Source organism: Phyllobates terribilis, unplaced genomic scaffold (genome assembly GCF_046119375.1).
Source record: "Phyllobates terribilis strain yellow unplaced genomic scaffold, ASM4611937v1 Scaffold_12__6_contigs__length_324123572, whole genome shotgun sequence".
NCBI lineage: Eukaryota > Metazoa > Chordata > Amphibia > Anura > Dendrobatidae > Phyllobates > Phyllobates terribilis.
Window position 1 is genome coordinate 197,256,183 of NW_027362772.1, and position 18,399 is coordinate 197,274,581.

At 45.1% G+C, this 18,399-nt stretch overlaps 1 protein-coding gene across 11 annotated transcripts in view; it reads right to left on the bottom strand.

The window, feature by feature from the left end:
* LOC141172401 (myosin-10-like) overlaps positions 1 to 18,399 on the bottom strand; it is a 247,307-nt gene that overhangs the window by 18,190 nt on the left and 210,718 nt on the right. For all 11 annotated transcript variants that reach the window (XM_073656559.1, XM_073656569.1, XM_073656567.1 and 8 more), the window contains 12 exons: positions 17,972 to 18,109; positions 17,596 to 17,719; positions 17,302 to 17,473; positions 16,991 to 17,203; positions 6,543 to 6,687; positions 4,076 to 4,282; positions 3,066 to 3,170; positions 2,812 to 2,964; positions 2,474 to 2,722; positions 1,464 to 1,676; positions 1,041 to 1,253; positions 792 to 953 (listed from right to left, as the gene is read on the bottom strand). In XM_073656559.1, coding sequence (XP_073512660.1) covers positions 792 to 953; positions 1,041 to 1,253; positions 1,464 to 1,676; positions 2,474 to 2,722; positions 2,812 to 2,964; positions 3,066 to 3,170; positions 4,076 to 4,282; positions 6,543 to 6,687; positions 16,991 to 17,203; positions 17,302 to 17,473; positions 17,596 to 17,719; positions 17,972 to 18,109 — 2,094 coding nt within the window. The remainder of the gene's footprint in view (positions 1 to 791; positions 954 to 1,040; positions 1,254 to 1,463; positions 1,677 to 2,473; positions 2,723 to 2,811; positions 2,965 to 3,065; positions 3,171 to 4,075; positions 4,283 to 6,542; positions 6,688 to 16,990; positions 17,204 to 17,301; positions 17,474 to 17,595; positions 17,720 to 17,971; positions 18,110 to 18,399) is intronic.

Genomic DNA, 18,399 nt, shown 5'->3' on the forward strand with positions numbered 1-18,399 from the left:
CCTGGTACCCACCCTGACCGGCAGAACAGGGCACTTTTGTCCCCATTAGAACGGACCCACAGTGCACATTTGACCACTGCTCCATACATTCCCTATGAGACTTGTGCTTGGCTGTTTTCGGCAGCTTCATAGACAATGAGTGGAAAGAGAGTACGACATCTGATCACCCACTACATTTGGTAACAGGGATGTAATTTCTCCTTTCTGCCAATAGGTGCAGTTCCCAATGGTCGGACATTCACTGATCAGCAAATTATCCACAGGCGGCAAGGGTCGGACACAGGCGGCACGCGTCGGACACGGGCAGCCCGATTTCAGCCAGATATGTGTGCGGCATTTCAGAGAAATACATACTTTAAAAGTCGCGGCTTCTCCCGGCTTGCTCCCCTAGATCGACAGGTCTCTCCCTAAACACGCACACAGGAAGAGACCTGTCAGTCACTGGCAGCGGGTGAGGAAAAGCCACCGGGGACCCGACTGTAAGACTAGACCTATCCGTCTTGGTCCTTGGTGGCTTTTAAAGTATCTTTTTCTCTGAAGCACTGCAACATCAAACATATATGGTGGAGACCAAACAGCCAGTTCAGGTTCAGCTGTAGTTCAGGCAGCATGTGTCGGCTGTCACAACATGTGACAGGACACTTGGTGAATAAGGAAATTATGTCTTTATGGCACTAATCAATTAATTTATGTAGCAATGTAGAAAATAAAGAGCGCTGAAATGATTGCAGAGCCCAGGGAAAAGGAAGAAATCCAAGCTATGATGGTACACATGCAATGTCTCTAGTCACCTGTAATTTCTTCAGCTGCTTCACTGCTTCTTCTCGTCCCTTGTTTGCAGCATCAATTTGACTTTCCATGTTCTGAAGGTCAATCTCCAGTTTTTTCTTGCCAGCTACAATCTGAGCTTTTTGCTTGCGTTCTTCATCCAGCTCCACCTCTAGATCTCGCACCTAAAAAAACAGACAACCAAAAATATTAGGTAATTTATGTATGTCAGCATAACACGGGCAGAAATCCAGACCTGAAATATAATGCACCTGCTTAATCAAGAGTTTCTTCTTTTCATCATTTGAGTCATCACGGTTTTGAAGATCCCTGTCAAATTGTGCTTTCATGGCCTGCATATTAACTTCCACGCGGAGTTTTCCATCTTCAATGGCCTGAAGCTCATCCTCTAGTTCTTCTAGCTGGGTCTTCATCTCTGAGACTTGTTGTTCCAGAGCTCTTTTGGCCCTTTCCAATTCATGAACCTGTAAGTGCACATGTTAATGTTATATGTATCTATAGATAGATAAATCTATAATATAGATAGATCTCCATCTAATACATGGGCATATTTGGATCTTTGTCATAGGGTCTTCTATCTTCTATGTTCACCATTGCATGATATCAGAAAAGCAGTACAATGTTAGAAATGACACTAGAATCTCTGAGATGACAAAGGTATAGCGGATCCTTACATTCTTGCCAACATCATCCTTGGAGCTGATCAGGTCGTCCATCTCTGCCCGCAGCAATTTGTTCTGTCGGTCGAATTCATCCTTTTGGTCGAGTGCTTCTTCCAGTGCTCGACCTAGAGACAGGGTCTTAGTCTCCTTGTCCCGTGCATCTGCTTCTGCCCTATCTCTTTCCTCAGCATAACGTCCTGATATATTCTTCTCTTCGGCCAACATCTAAGAAATACACAGTAACAGTTGTGAAATGGTTACAAGCAATAATTCCTAGCACTCATTTACTATAATGCCAGCTGGCCCATAGGAGTGTCCAGAATTACCCTACACACTACTAAATCCCATTGTGTATTACCGCGAACTATCCCAAGACATTCTCATGGAGAATTCTGTAGCTTTATGGGTATCAAAACCAACTGTCTTTATATTTATTCATCAACATTGATCAACTGACATCACAACTGATTCTGATGTAAACATTTAAAGGGAATCTGTCGCCTGTGCTTCACTAATGAAAACCAGATACTGATAAATACTTTATTCTATTATGTCTGGACTTGCTTATTGTATATATTTTTTACTATTTTCCATATATGATTATGGGGCTTCCCCCGTGTCTGAGCTGCTGTTAGCAACATTCAGAGAAGTCATTTACAGCAATCACATGGACCATTGGACCTATAGGGAGGGGGAGGAGGTCGCCTATTGTGAATGGTAATCCTGTCTATTATGAGAATCAGATGATTGCTATATAAAGAGGTCCCTACAGAGCAGGAATTGGCAGTCTGATATCAGGTTCAATTTGCCAGATTTCATTTTTTTTTATACGATAGATAAGGACATGGAAAAATTTAAAAAAAAAAATCCAAAAATTCTTAAAAAAACATGTATTAAACAGTGGGCCATTTTCTGGTGACACATTCAGTTAGAAGCTGCTTCACTTGTAACCAAATGTAATTACTTAGCAGCAACACATCCACATTAATTCACAATCTGTTAATACCTATCACTGTATTTACCTGGTCAAACTTCTTCTGTTTCTTTTCCAGATTTGACACAATTTGCCGCTGATGATCCAAGTCAACCATAAGGTCATCCAGCTCTTGCTGCAAACGATTCTTGGTCTTTTCCAGCTTGTCATTGGTTTGATGCTTCTCATCAAAGCGCTGGTGCATCAGCTCTAGCTCCTTAGCCATTTTCTTTTTGGCGTCTTCCAAGCCCTCCACTGCACCTCCGTGTTCCTCCATCTTTTTCTTTGAGTCAAGTAGCTGAAAAGAATAAGACGCGTTTACAGTCAGATCCAGCTATGGCGACTAGTGGTCTCACGAATAGATACAAGATCAGGTCTGCCAGTTACCTGTTGTTGCAGTGCCTGAATCTGACGACTAAGCTGGCTCTTGGCTGCCTCTTCTTCCTCAAGGTTTTCCATAAGGTTATTTTTCTCATCTTCCAACTGTTTTACTCTAGAACTGAAGTTTAGCTTCTGTCTTGTCTCTTCTTGCAATAATTCCTGGATTAGGATTTACCAGAAAGATACAACCATTAAGAGGAATAGACAAGAAGCGGAGGCGCTCAATACCAACATGTGCAGTACAAGGTGATGCTACGTACCTGGGCGTCCTGCAGTGATGACTGTACAGAGGACAAATCTTTGGTTAGTTTTATGGATTTGCTTTCTGTGGATCCCAAGGTACCAGATACACCATCTAATTCAGCCTGTGAACATAATAAACACAAGTGTTATGAGAGAAAAAAATCCTAGAGGCTAATCATAGAAGTAAAATCTAAAAATAAAATTAAGAAGACTTCTGAATTTAATGCTTTTTATGATGCTTAGTGACATTGATGGATTCAGGAGTATCTGGTCAAGAACAGATACTCTTTCCTTGAATATACAAACTGACATATTAATTCAATACAATCTGGCATCATAAGCTGTAAATGTTAATGGTGGCTATTTGTCTGAGATTGGATACTATAGGCGAGATGGATGGCATTCGTCCTGTAGGGATTCACTCACTCTTGGCAGCAGTTGAGGTACACACAGGCATGAAGTGTCTTGTTCACACAGGAAAGTTTATTACACAAAAAGTCCATGACACTTTCAGCAAAAGAAGATAAATAGCCCTTCTTTGGCATAAACGGAAATCGTATAAGAAAACACAGTAACGGCAACATTGACAAGAGTTCTTCCTAGACAATACACACACCTTTTGTCACTGACTGAGACTCACCAGCAATAGAGGTCTACACTTGATCAGCTTCTGGCAGTCTGACTAGCATACCAGAGGTACGGGAGCAGCCAGTCCCACCCATCTCTCCCAGTTGCTCCTAAAAACCTGGACCCAGAATCCAGACCCATTAAATAAACCTCTCAGTACTATCAGTGCTGGAGCCTTCTCACTGGGTTTTACATCCCTAAGGCTAGGCACGTTGGTGATACATATACTTTTGTCTAGGACTTGTCCAGCTGCCATCTTACAGTCCACATTTAGTCATGTTAGTGTAATATCTCGGCATATGATGAGTGTAGAAACAAGTGGAGGAAGGACAAGGAGGTTCATAGACTATATAAATCAGAAACCAAAGGACACAAGTCAGATATTACACGTCAGCCTTACCTGCACTTTTTGTAGCTTTTCCGCCAGTTCAGACTTTGCCTTCTCACTTTCAGAGACTCGGACCTGAAGTTCAGACACCTGCCCTTCCAGCTTCTTTCGCTTTTGTTCTGATTCTTGTTTTACACCGTGAAGATTCTTGACTTCCTTCACTAGATCAGCGTTCTCGCTTTCTAGAGTCTGTTTCACTTTCTCCAGATTCACTTTGAACTAAAAAGATAAAACCAGATGTAGCATAGGTAGCCACACACCGGAGATGTAGATCATCGATTTTGGGGGATCGCTGAATCATCTAAAACAGGGGTCCTCAAACTACGGCCCGCGGGCCACATGCGGCCCGCGGAGGATTTTTATCCGTCCCGCCGGGCTGTGGGCAGAGGAGAGCGGTGTCAGCGCCCGCTCCCTCCCACTTGCTCAGGGCCCCGGCAGCCAGATACTTACCTCTCCCCGTGCCTCTGCAGATCAGCTGTCTTCCTGCTGTGCGCTCCCTGTGACGTCTCAGGTCAGAGGGTGCGGTGACGTCTTTCCACCGCGCCCTCCCCTGAGCCGTCACAGGCAGCGCAGAGCGGGAAGACGCCGGCGGCGCTGGAGTCCGGACCCGAGCAGCGACAGCAAGTGAAAAGTGAGGTGAGTATTTTTTTTTTTTTTTTTAATGTATGGAAGCATGGGCATTCTGCATGGGGCATTATAAAGAAAAGGGGGTGATATCCTGCATGGTGCATTATAACGACAGGGGAGTGATATCCTGCATGGGGCATTATATGGGGGGTGACATCCTGAATGGGGCATTATAACGACAGGGGAGTGATATCCTGCATGGGGCATTATATGGGGGGTGACATCCTGAATGGGGCATTATATGGGGGGGTGACATGCTGCATGGGGCATTATATGAGGGGTGGGTGACATGCTGCATGGGGCATTATATGGGGGGGTGACATCCTGAATGGGGCATTATAAAGACAGGGGAGTGATATCCTGCATGGGGCATTATATGGGGGGGGGGGGTGACATCCAGCATGGTGCATTATATGGGGGGTGACATCCTGAATGTGGCATTATAAAGACAGGGGAGTGATATCCGGCATGGGGCATTATATGGGGGGGTGACATCCTACATGGGTCATTATATGGGGGGGGGGGTGACATCCTGCATGGGGCATTATATGGGGGGGGTGACATCCTGCATGGGGCATTATAAGGGGAGGGGGGGACAGCCTGCATGGGGCATTATAAGGGGGGGGGAATAACCTGCATAGGGCATTATAAGGGGGAAACAGCCTGCCTATTGAGGACCTAAGCTGCCTATTGGGGACATTTACCTGCCCATTAAGGACCTATGCTGCCTACTGGGGACATTTACCTCCCCATTGAGGACCTATGCTGCCTATTGGGGACATTTACCTGCCTATTGGGGACATATGCTGCCTATTGGGGACATTTACCTGCCAATTGAGGACCTATGCTGCCTATTGGGGACATTTACCTGCCTATTGGGGACCTATGCTGCCTATTGAAATACCGGTTGATTTAACTTTACTTGTTCTTCATTTTAAATATTGTATTTGTTCCTGTATTGTTTTTTTACTTCAAAATAAGATATGTGCAGTGTGCATAGGAATTTGTTCATAGTTTTTTTTAAAAAATTATATTCCGGCCCTCCAATGGTCTGAGGGACAGTGAACTGGCCCCCTGTTTAAAAAGTATGAGGTCCCCTGATCTAAAGTGTAGAGGGTGGTCCGACACTCACTGACCTCAAATGTTGGGGAAGTAAGGGTTGGGCATGTGGGATTTCAACATAGTCATTTGGCTGCGGCCAGGAAAATGAGGCAGCAGCTTAATCCCATCTTCCAATGAAAAAGTATGCATCATGGCCACCATAAGAACTATCTGTATTGGTATAGATGACATATTTTTGCTCAATCTATCTTTTTAAACTTCTTCAGATTTATTAAAGATGGTAACATCTATTGTTAAACTCCTTGCCATTCACATATGATAACTTCTTTAGGAAATGCAATAATTTTTCTTGTGCCAATTAACTCTTGGCAGGAAGGACATCAAAGCTCTTTATTCAATCACCTACTTATAACCTTACACTAGATTTCTGAGGAATTTTCCAATGACTCCCCTTTGTGAAAGCTGCAATAAGAACGGCTCATCTTGCTAGGTGACAAGGATTTACATACATCAGGTGGTGACTATGTTTCCTTAGCTTTAACCCCCTTTTTCATAACTCAGTAACATTAAGTCCCTGTTAAAGACAATTATAGATAAAAATGTATCCAAATCTAATAGCAGATTATCTGTTCTTAGCAGAAACGATCACAAGTCTTACCAGTGTTTCATGCTACCCTGGAAATTCACTCACTTGCCTTATAATACATGTCCACCTCCTCAGTATCTGTCCTACTGCTTCCTTTATCAATGGGAGAAGTACAGTACTTACGTTCCCAGACTTTATACTCACCCTGCGTGATTGTTCCAGCTGTTCTGAAACATCCTCCAGAGCCTGAGTGTGGCGCTGACGCATTTCTACGATTTGAGACTCGTGTACTTTAGATTCTTCTTCAATGTTCTTCTTCAGATCAGTCACCTCCTGTTCACGCTTTGCCCTTAAATATAATTTAAAAATTATAATTTACTTGAATACTTTCTGCGGATGTTCCACAAGATGATACAGGTAGACAAAAACATGTTAAACAATTATCTTTGTATTTTTAGGCAAAAAATAATGTTGTGTCTCCAATGTGCACTGCTCTGTTCCAGTCATCTGGACGGGACACAGAACCAGTCTAAAAGACTCCGCTGTAATCAGACCCACTTGACTGATGACTCACTCCGCACATTCACAGGCTGAGTAGGATGTCAATGAAGTTACCAGTGGGCCTGATCATAGCGCACACGGGGAACAGCGCACACGAGGCACAGCCATGACTGATCAGTACTATGCCCTACCTACACGACGGCTACAGAACAGTGAGATGTAAAATTAATTTCTCCTTTTTTGTGTGCAAGACCCTTACACCTCTGCTGTGGCCTTACACATTTTCCACCTATATACAGTACAGACCAAAAGTTTGGACACACCTTCTCATTTAAAGATTTTTCTGTATTTTCATGACTATGGAAATTGTACATTCACACTGAAGGCATCAACACTATGAATTAACACATGTGGAATTATATACTTAACAAAAAAGTGTCAAACAACTGAAAATATGTCTTATATTCTAGGTTCTTCAAAGTAGCCACCTTTTGCTTTGATGACTGATTTGCACGCTCTTGGTATTCTCTTGATGAACTTCAAGTGGTAGTCACCGGAAATGGTTTTCACTTCACAGGTGTGCCCTGTCAGGTTTAATAAGTGGGATTTATTGCCTTATAAATGGGGTTGGGACCATCAGTTGTGTTGTGCAGAAGTCTGGTGGATACACAGCTGATAGTCCTACTGAATAGACTGTTAGAAATTGTATTATGGCAAGAAAAAAGCAGCTAAGTAAAGAAAAATGAGTGGCCATCATTACTTTAAGAAATGAAGGTCAGTCAGTCCGAAAAATTGGGAAAACTTTGAAAGTTTCCCCAAGTGCAGTTGCAAAAACCATCAAGCGCTACAAAGAAACTGGCTCACATGAGGACCACCCCAGGAAAGGAAGACCAAGAGTCACCTCTGCTTCTGAGGATAAGTTTATCCGAGTCACCAGCCTCAGAAATCGCAGGTTAACAGCAGCTCAGATTAGAGACCAGGTCAATGCCACACAGAGTTCTAGCAGCAGACACATCTCTTCAACAACTGTTAAGAGGAGACTTTGTGCAACAGGCCTTCATAGTAAAATAGCTGCTAGGAAACCACTGCTAAGGACAGGCAACAAGCAGAAGAGACTAGTTTGGGCTAAAGAACACAAGGAATGGACATTAGACCAGTGGAAATCAGTGCTTTGGTCTGATGAGTCCAAATTTGAGATCTTTGGTTCCAACCACCGTGTCTTTGTGTGATGTAGAAAAGGTGAACGGACGGACTCTACATGCCTGGCTCCCACCGTGAAGCATGGAGGAGGAGGTGTGATGGTGTGGGGGTGCTTTGCTGGTGACACTGTTGTGGATTTATTCAAAATTGAAGGCATACTGAACCAGCATGGCTACCACAGCATCTTGCAGTGGCATGCTATTCCATCCGGTTTGCGTTTAGTTGGACCATCACTTATTTTTCAACAGGACAATGACCCCAAACACACCTCCAGGCTGTGTAAGGGCTATTTGACCAAGAAGGAGAGTGATGGGGTGCTACGCCAGATGACCTGGCCTCCACAGTCACCAGACCTGAACCCAATCGAGATGGTTTGGGGTGAGCTGTACCGCAGAGTGAAGGTAAAAGGGCCAACAAGTGCTAAGCATCTCTGGGAACTCCTTCAAGATTGTTGGAAGACCATTTCTGGTGACTACCTCTTGTAGCTCATCAAGAGAATGCCAAGAGTGTGCAAAGCAGTCATCAAAGCAAAAGGTGGCTACATTGAAGAACCTAGAATATAAGACATATTTTCATTTGTTTCACACTCTTTTTGTTAAGTATATAATTCCACATGTGTTAATTCATAGTTTTGATGCCTTCAGTGTGAATGTACAATTTCCATAGTCAAGAAAATACAGAAAAATCTTTAAATGAGAAGGTGTGTCCAAACTTTTGGTCTGTACTGTATGTCAGATTATATGACATTGATATAGAGCAGATACTGTGAAACTATATTAAAGATATTTCCAATTTGGTAGATAAGGAATAATGTAAAACACTATCACCTATGTAAGGAATAGGTAATAAATGTGTGATCACAGTGGAGCCCACTGCTGGGACCACTACTGATGACAAAATCAAGGGTCCCAAGACCCCATTCTGTGGAAGTTTGACAAGCTTAGGTGCAGCTCCTCTATTCAATGTCAATAAGACTAACAAATAGCGAGTACACTGCTCAGCTATTTCCCATAGACCTTTCTCTGGACAAATTTTTAATGACTGTGGAGTTTTCTAAAAACGTATAGCATATCTAGAGATATGGAAAGGGGAATTTCCATCCATACTACTCCTCCTAATACTATATCACAAAGCTATACACATTTACTTAAAAATGTATCTGTGCCCGGCTTTGGGCAGAGGAAGTAGGGGGGGGGGGATACGTGAAAGAGTCACTGGTGAGGTATGTGAAGGGGAGATATGTTTCACTGCGGCTGTTAGCTTCAGCGAACTGAACCCAGAAGTTTTTCTTCAGCATGTTAGATGCTTTAGAGTTTAGAAGTTAATCAGCCATTTTGGGATGGGTCCTTTGTGAGGAGGACCCGTATCTCCACCTCAAGGGTGTGGCTGGAGGAGTTAAATCTCTAGCATTGAGTTTTTTTCTGTTGTGAGTTTGGAGAAGGAAGTCTCCAGACTGTGTGGAACTTCAACTCAGGAGGAGCTGAAATGTGTTGCATCTTAAGCAGGCGAATCCCGCAAGCACATGGACTGTGCTAATATTTATATTTTGTTTTACCACTATGCCAGCAAGGCCGTGTTTAGTTTGTGGAACCTGCAGTGCATTATGCCGTTATAAATAAACCTGCAGATGAAAACGTTCCTGTGTCTACTTCTGGAAGCAGCTGAGTGAGTCGTCTTACCACAGTTGGTGCGAGTGTGCGGTCAAGATTCCAGGAACACGTGTACCTGCCACAGAGAATGGTGGATGTCCTGGGTAAAGGCCGCCAGCCAGCCAGAGATGTCCGACAGCATGGAGGAGCTCATCAAGCACCTGATCCAAAGCAAACAGCAGCAGCACCAGCAGAGCCAGCAGCAGCAGGTACAGCAGGAGACAAAAACTCCTGATGCAGCAGATCCAACAGCAGCAACGGCAGATGGAACTCCTTGCAGGGGAGGTCCGCAGCAGAGAAACCACCCCTCCCCCAAGTCCAGGTGATTTCTCATATGTCCGGAAGGCGGTAAGGTGAACTATGCAAAAGATGACTCCAGGTGATGATGATGAGGCATTTTTGACTGTGTTCGAAAGGGTAGCAGAGCGGGAAAAGCTGCCGCCAGAGCACTGGGCGGAGGAGCTGGCCCCATATTAAACGGGTGAACCCCAAAAGGCCTACTATGACCTGGCCCTACAGGATGCACAGGAGTATGCCAAGTTAGACAGAGATAATGGCACGCTCAAGAGTGACTATGTCTGTCAGAACACAAAGGGTCCACCACTGGGCGTATGCTGGCGACAAACCTCCTCGCTCGCAGATGTTTGACTTGCTACATCTAGTCCAGAAGTGGCTACAGCCAGAGTCTTCCACTCCTGCCCAGATGGTCGAGCGTGTGGTGATGGACAGATTCATCCATTCCCTACCCAGGCCGATGCAGACCTGGGTTGCCCAGGGCGATCCTCGGAACGCGGACAACCTCGTGGGCCTAGTAGAGAGGTACCAAGTGGTTGAGAAATCCCTCGGGAAACCGGACATAGTCACTTCCCCGTACTGGAGTACCTAAAAGGGGGCGGGCTCTCCACATAAGAGGTCTAGAGTCACAAACGGGAATCATACCAATTCCGCTGAGGGCCCTGCAAAGACTTTTGTTAAGGACGTGGTCTGTTGGCGTCATAATCCTGGACATGTAGCCGCCCGGTGCCATATCTCCTCTGAACCAATGGACTGCAGCCAAGGCCAGCGTTTTTCCTATTACGCCTATGCGGCCTGTAGTGTGGACGGTCAACCTGGTGAGGGGCAGCATGCATGTGCCATATCCATTAATGGGGTGATGGTGCTTGGACTATTGGACTCTGGTGACCCTAATCAGTGCTACCCTTCACCACCAGCTGATCCCTGCCAAAACTGTGGGCGTTCGCTGCATACATGGGGACGCCAAGGACTACCCTGTGGCTAGAGTAACTGTGGGAACAGACTGTGGTGCTCAGCCCCACGAGGTTGGGGTGGTCAAGGATCCGATACATCTCGTCAAATTGGGGCGGGACTTTTCTATATTTTGGGACTTACGGAAAAAGGGGTCCGCATCGAGTTGCTCTGGAAAAAAACAGGTCCCTCGTGAAGAAACCCTGTTGAAGTCAAAGGTGGATGAGTTCCCCCTGTGTGTCCTTGCCGGGGTAGAGGATGAGACTGTTACCGAGGAGGCCGACCTCCCTGAGTTAGAGGTGTCTGGAGAGAACTTTGGCTAGGCTCAAGTTCGGGACTTGACCTTAAAGGGGGCGTGGGACAATGTTACTGTCTGTAATGGGGATGCTCAAGAGCCGGGTGCAGACACCAGGTTCCCACACTTTGCAGTTCAGGGGGAGTTAGTGTATCGGCTGACCAAACTAAGGGGTGATGAGATAGTGGAACAGCTGTTAGTTCCAGGACCATACTGACGAAAGGTATTAGATATGGCCCAATTCACATGTTCTGGGGGAACACCTGGGGGTCGAGAAAATTCAGGAGAGAATAATGAGGAGGTTCTATTGGCCAGGGTGTTACCGGGAGATCCTAGACTATTGTAGGTCCTGCCCCACCTGCCAGATAACCGCGCCCTCCTCCCACTTCCGTAGTCCCCTGGTCCCACTATCTATGATAGAGGTCCTCTTTGAGACGATTGCCATGGACCTCGTGGGTCCCTTAGTTAAATCGGCCTGGGGCCACCAATATATCCTGGTGGTCATGGACTATGCTACCAGGTACCCTGAAGCAGTACCACTAAGGAACTCATCAAGTATAAGAACTGGTCCATATTTTTGCCAGGACAGGTCTGCCAAAGGAGATTTTGACAGACCAGGGAACCCCCTTCATGAACAAAGTGATTAAGGAGCTGTGTAAGGTCCTTCAGATTGCCCAGCTACAGACCTCAGTTTACAATCCGCAGACGGATGGCCTAGTGGAGCGCGCTTAACAAGACCTTAAAGGCAATGCTCAGGAAGGTCGTTGAGAAAGATGGGCGAGAATGGAACTACCTGCTTCCGTTTCTGCTCTTCTCCATCAGCGAAGTTCCTCAAGCCTCTACTGGCTTCTCTCCGTTCGAGCTTCTTTATGGTTGGCATCCAAGAGGACTCCTACACATCACCAAGGAAACCTGGGAGGCCGAGGTCACGCCCCACCGGAGCATCATCGAGCACGTTGCCCAGTTGCAGGAGAGAATGGCGAAAGTGATGCCTATTGTGAAGGAACATCTCCTCCAGGAACAGAAAGCACAGGCAAGGGTGTATAACCAATTAGCGAGGCTGAGGCAGTTCCAGCCTGGGGATCGCGTTCTGGTTCTTATTCCCACCGTCGAGAGCAAGTTCCTGGCCAAGTGGCAAGTCCCGTATGAGCTGGTGGAAAAACTCAGCGAAGTGAACTACAAAGTCCACCAGCCTGGCTGGAGGAATCAAAGAGCGGATGGTTGAGTCCCATCGTTCTCTTGCCAAAGCCCAGAAGGGAGTGGAGATTTTGTAATGACTACCGCAGGCTGAATGAAGTATCCAAGTGTGACGCATACCCGATGCCCCACGTCGATGAACTCATTGAGAGGCTTGGACCTGTAAGGTACATTACCACCCTTGACCTGACGAAGGGCTACTGGCAGATCCCCATTTCCCAGAGGGCCAAGGAGAAGAATGCTTTCTCGACACCTGATGGGTGCTTCCAATACACTCGAATGCCTTTCGGACTGCAGGGGGGCCCAGCCAACTTCCAGAGGGCCATGGATCGGATCCTAGCCCCACATAAGAAGTATGCCACAGCCTACCTTGATGACATTGTGGTCTTTGGCTCAGACTGGGCTAATCATTTACCAAAGGTACAGGCGATTCTAGATGCTCTGAGGAAGACGGGGTTTACTATAAAACCCCAAAAAATGTGCTATTGGGAAGGAAGAGACCAAGTACTTAGGCTATGTCTTTGGGAGAGGCAAAATCAAGCCGCAAGTCAATAAGGTCGAGGCAATCCAGAACTGACCACAACCGCTCTCCAAGAAGCAGGTGAGAGCGTTTCTTGGGATTGTGGGATATTACCGGCGGTTTATCCCAAATTTTGAGATGATGGCTGCTCCACTTACGGATCTTCTCAAAGGCACCAAATCAACGATGGCGAAATGGACGGCTGAAAAGGAGACGCGTTCCAATAGCTGAAGCTGGCACTGTGTAAGCAGCCGGTCCTGGCCGCACCAGACTTTAATAAAGAATTAGTGGTCCAGACAGACCCTTCAGAAGTTGGCCTAGGAGCCATGCTGTCCCAACAGATAAATGGTGAAGAGCATCCCATCCTGTACCTGAGAAGGAAGCTCTCATCCTGCGAGAAAAACTAGGCTATAGTAGAGAAAGAATGCTTAGCCATCAAGTGGGCCGTAGATACGCTAAGATATTACCTACTAGGCCGGAAGTTTAAACTGGTGTTAGACCATGCCCCTTTGAGATGGTTGAGGGAAAAGAAGGGTAAGAATGCCTGGGTAACTAGGTGGTACTTAGGTCTCCAGGATTTTAAGCTGATGCCCTCTCCAGAATTCCCTGTTTGGTGTCTGAAGGTGCCCAAACCCCTGGCTTTGGGCAGAAGGTGGGGGGGAGAATATGTGACAGAGTCACTAGTGAGGTATGTGAGGGGAGATAAGTTTCACTGCGGCTGTTAGCTTCAGTGAACTGAACCCAGAAGTTTTTTTTCAGCTTGTTAGGTGCTGAAGAGGTTAATCAGCCATTTTGGAACGGGTCCTTTGTGAGTAGGTGTGAGATGGGCAGGTCGCCTACTCACCATATCTCCATCTCAAGGGTGTGGCTGGAGGAGTTAAATCTCTAGCAATGAGTTTTTTTTTCTGTTGTGAGTTTGGAGAAGGAAGTCTCCAGACTGTGTGGAACTTCAGCTCAGGAGGAGCAGAAGTGTGTTGCTGCTTAAGCCGGAGAATTCCGCAGGCATATGGACTGTGCTATCATTTATATTTTGTTTTACCACTATGTCAGCAAGGTCGTCTTTAGTTTGTGGAACCTGCAGTGCTTTATGCCATTTTAAATAAACCTGCAGATGAAAACGTTCCTGTGTCTACTCCTGGAAGCAGCCGAGTGAGTTGTCTTCCACTATATATATATACAGGTGCATCTCACTAAATTAGAATATCATTAAAAAGTTAATTTATTTCAGTTCTTCAATACAAAAAGTGAAACTCATATATTATATAGAGTCATTACAAACAGAGTGATCTATTTCAAGTGTTTATTTCTTTCTGTTACTGTTGATGATTATGGCTTACAGCCAATGAAAACACAAAAGTCATTATCTCAGTAAATTAGAATACTTTATAACAACAGCTTGAAATTTTTTTTTTAAATCCGAAATGTTGGTTTGAGATGGTTGAGGGAAAAGAAGGGTAAGAATGCCCGGGTAACTAGGTGGTACTTAGGTCTCCAGGATTTTAAGCTGATGCCCTCTCCAGAATTCCCTGTTTGGTGTCTGAAGGTGCCCAAACCCCTGGCTTTGGGCAGAAGGTGGGGGGAGAATATGTGACAGAGTCACTGGTGAGGTATGTGAAGGGGAGATATGTTTCACTGCGGCTGTTAGCTTCAGTGAACTGAACCCAGAAGTTTTTCTTCAGCATGTTAGGTGCTGAAGAGGTTAATCAGCCATTTTGGAACGGGTCCTTTGTGAGTAGGTGTGAGATGGGCAGGTCGCCTACTTACCATATCTCCATCTCAAGGGTGTGGCTGGAGGAGTTAAATCTCTAGCAATGAGTTTTCTTTTCTGTTGTGAGTTTGGAGAAGGAAGTCTCCAGACTGTGTGGAACTTCAGCTCAGGAGGAGCAGAAGTGTGTTGCTGCTTAAGCCGGAGATTGATGATTATAGCTTACAGCCAATGAAAACACACAAGTCATTATCTCAGTAAATTAGAATAACTAACAAAAAACACCTGCAAAGGCTTCCTAAGTGTTTAAAAAGGTGCCTTAGTCTGTTTCAGTAGTCTCCACAATCATGGAGAAGACTGCTGACTTGACAGATGTCCAGAAGGAAGTCATTGACAATATGTAAATGCAAAGTAAATTTTGCATTTCATTTGGAAATCAAGGTCCCAGAGTCTGGAGGAAGAGTGAAGGCGCCGCAATCCAAGCTGCTTGAGGTCTAGTGTGCAGTTTCCACAATCAGTGATGGTTTGGGGAGCTATGTCATCTGCTGGTGTAGGTCCACTGTGTTTTATTAAGACCAAAGTCAGAGCTGCCGTCTACCAGGAAATTTTAGAGCATTTCATGCTTCCCTCTGCCGACAAGCTTTTTGGAGATGGAAATGTCATTCTCCATCAGGACTTGGCACCTGTCTACACTGCCAAAAGTACCAATACCTGGTTTACAAACAACAGTATCACTGTGCTTGATTGGCAGCAAACTCGCCTGACCTTAACCCCATAGAGAATCTATGGGAAATTGTCAAGAGGAAGATGAGAGACACCAGACCCAACAATGCAGACAAGCTGAAGGCAGCTATCAAAGCAACCTTGGCTTCCATAACACCTCAGCAGTGCCACAGGCTGATCGCCTACATGCCACGCCGCATTGATGCCGTAATTGATGCAAAAGGAGCTGCGACCGAGTATTGAGTGCATTTACTGAACATACTTTTCAGTAGGCCAACATTTCGGATTTAAAAAAAAAATTTCAAGCTGTTGTTATAAAGTATTCTAATTTACCGAGATAATGACTTTTGTGTTTTCATTGCCTGTAAGCCATAATCAACATTAACAGAAATAAACACTTGAAATAGATCACTCTGTTTGTAATGACTGTATATAATACGAGTTTCACTTTTTGTATTGAAGAACTGAAATAAGTCAACTTTTTGATGATATTCTAATTTAGTGAGATGCACCTGTGTATATGTATATATATATATGTATGTATATATTACACACAAAAAGTCAAGAATACAGCAGCACACTGTATGCAAGCATTCAATATGTGAAATTTAAACTGCATTGCTTTGATATAGAATATACTGTACATATAAAATGTATAATAATAAATAATAATAATAATAATAATGAAAGTATTTTTTGGACTATAAGACACACCAGACCATAAGACTCATACCAAATTTTGGGCAGGAAAATAAAAAAAATGTTTTTAGTAAAATGGTTGTGCGTCTTATAGTTTGATTTTACGATAGCTTACCTGGGGGTGGCTGCGGTGGAGCGGGGTCACAGGAGGCAGGGTCCCCGCTGCAAGAAGCTGGCAGCAGGAGTGAGGCGATGCTTACCGGGGGAGTGGCTGCGGTGGAGCAGGGTCACAGGAGGCAGGGTCCCCGCTGAAGGAAGTCAGCAGCGGCGGCAGGAGTGAGGCGATGCTTACCGGGGATGGGGGGGGGTGTGGCTGCGGTGGAGCGGGGTCACAGGAGGCAGGGTCCCCGCTGCAGGAAGCTGGCAGCGGCGGCAGGAGTGAGGCGATGCTGCGGGCCCAGTGTTGGGAGGAAGGGGCGTTCGGAGGTGCGAAGCTGTGGGGTGCCCTGGGCTTTCAAGTAAGCTACATTCGAATTCTAAGGCGCACCCCCATTTTCCTCCCAAATTTGGAGGAAAAAAGTGCGTCTTATAATCCGAAAAATACGGTACTTAGCACACAAATTGGCCAACTTGTGAGTGCCCACCAGCCGCGACCAGGGGACCTCTATCTGATGGGACCCTAACCACAAACATGCCTCTCCCAGGCCAAAAGCCTGGCAAGTAGCATCCAATACCATTTAAAAACAGCCTTAGGAAGACAGTGGGAGCCAAATATGGAGGCAGTCATCATCTAAAATAGTATACGGCAAAGAAACAAGACTGACCAGCACCTCCGAACAGAATAAAGCAAGTGTGAACAGGTGCAAGCTGCTGTGACTGATAGATACATACCGTATAACGATATACATAGTGATAAGCACATTAAGCATTACTTATTAGAAACGTGTGCAATGGTGCAGCCCTCCTGATCACTCTCACCTAAGTTCTTGCTGGGTGGCAGTAGAATCTAGCGTGTCTTCAAGTTCAGACTTCAATGCTTCCAACTCTTCCCCTAGGTCCCGCCGCTGCTTCTCCGCTTTTGTCCTTGCAGCCTTTTCAGATTCCAAGTCTTCATGAAATTCTGAGATCTGAGATTGCAGTTCCCGGAGCTGCTTCAGTAAATTATTCTTTTGACTTGCTTCTTCTTCAATCCTACATGGGGAACAAGAGCATAGAAATAATCCTATCTGTAAATATGAGGGGTCTAGGACTAGATAAGTAACAGAGAGTCGGAGCACAGCTTAGATTACCTGGCGAGGGCGGCCTGCAGCTCCTCTTCCTTACGGGCCAGTTGTTGTTTTAGTTCCTCAATTTGCTGTTGAAGCTCTAAAAGCTGATCCTGTAAATCTGATGTTTCTCCATCCAACTTCCTTTTCATTTTTTCCATCTCTTGCCTGCCCTTTTCTTCTTTCTTTAGACGATCTGAAATGTTTGTCAGAAAGCATTAGATAATATTTTGCTATTAGTCATTATCTTTTACTAAAGAACACAAGTGCTGAGCATCTCATGGCTTCTAAGCCAAACTGTGAATGGAGATATTGTACCTTCCATGTCGGCAATGACGGCTTCATACTTGGTGCGCAGCTTGCTTAGACTCTTTATTTTCTCTTCTTCTTCAGCCATGTTTGATGTAAAATCAGCAATTCTATCCTCCATCAACTTCCGTTCCTGTTATAAAAAAAAAAAGCAATAAATTGTTGTCTAGGGCATTGTGTTGTATAAATCCAGTAAGGTTTTCTCTGTATTGTCTGTGTTCACAAGCCTTGTGCAGTCAATTGTGTCCTCCAAGCTAACTAGGACATTGTACCAAATTGCAGGTCAAGACTTCAATGCAGGACCCCTTATTATTTCTGTATCTCCGATATATATTCCACGACGACTGAGTGCGCCTGGTTTCCATATACAGCACAACGAACCAACCTTAGCGAGTTTGGCATTTTGGTCTTCCAATAGGAGAACATCTTCTTCCAACTTCTTAAATTTCCCCTCAGTTGTTACTTTCTCCAGCTGAAGTTTCTGCCGAGCAGCCTCCTCTTCCTCCAGCTGCTCTTCCAAGTCCTGAATAATACAAAGAACAGCAGAAAATGTCATTCTGAACAAATACTCTATATATAATGGTATATATATGTAGATATATCTATAATAACTAAATATATATTAAAGTCTAACAATTCGACTGCTGTTGTCCCAAAATAAGTTCCACCCTGGGAACCAGACATGCTGCAGACCACAGCACTGCTCCTGCTGCTGCATTACCAGCACCTGCCGATGAATTACCTGCACCTGCAGATGAATTACCTGCACCTGCAGATGAATTACCTGCACCTGCCGATGAATTACCAGCCCCT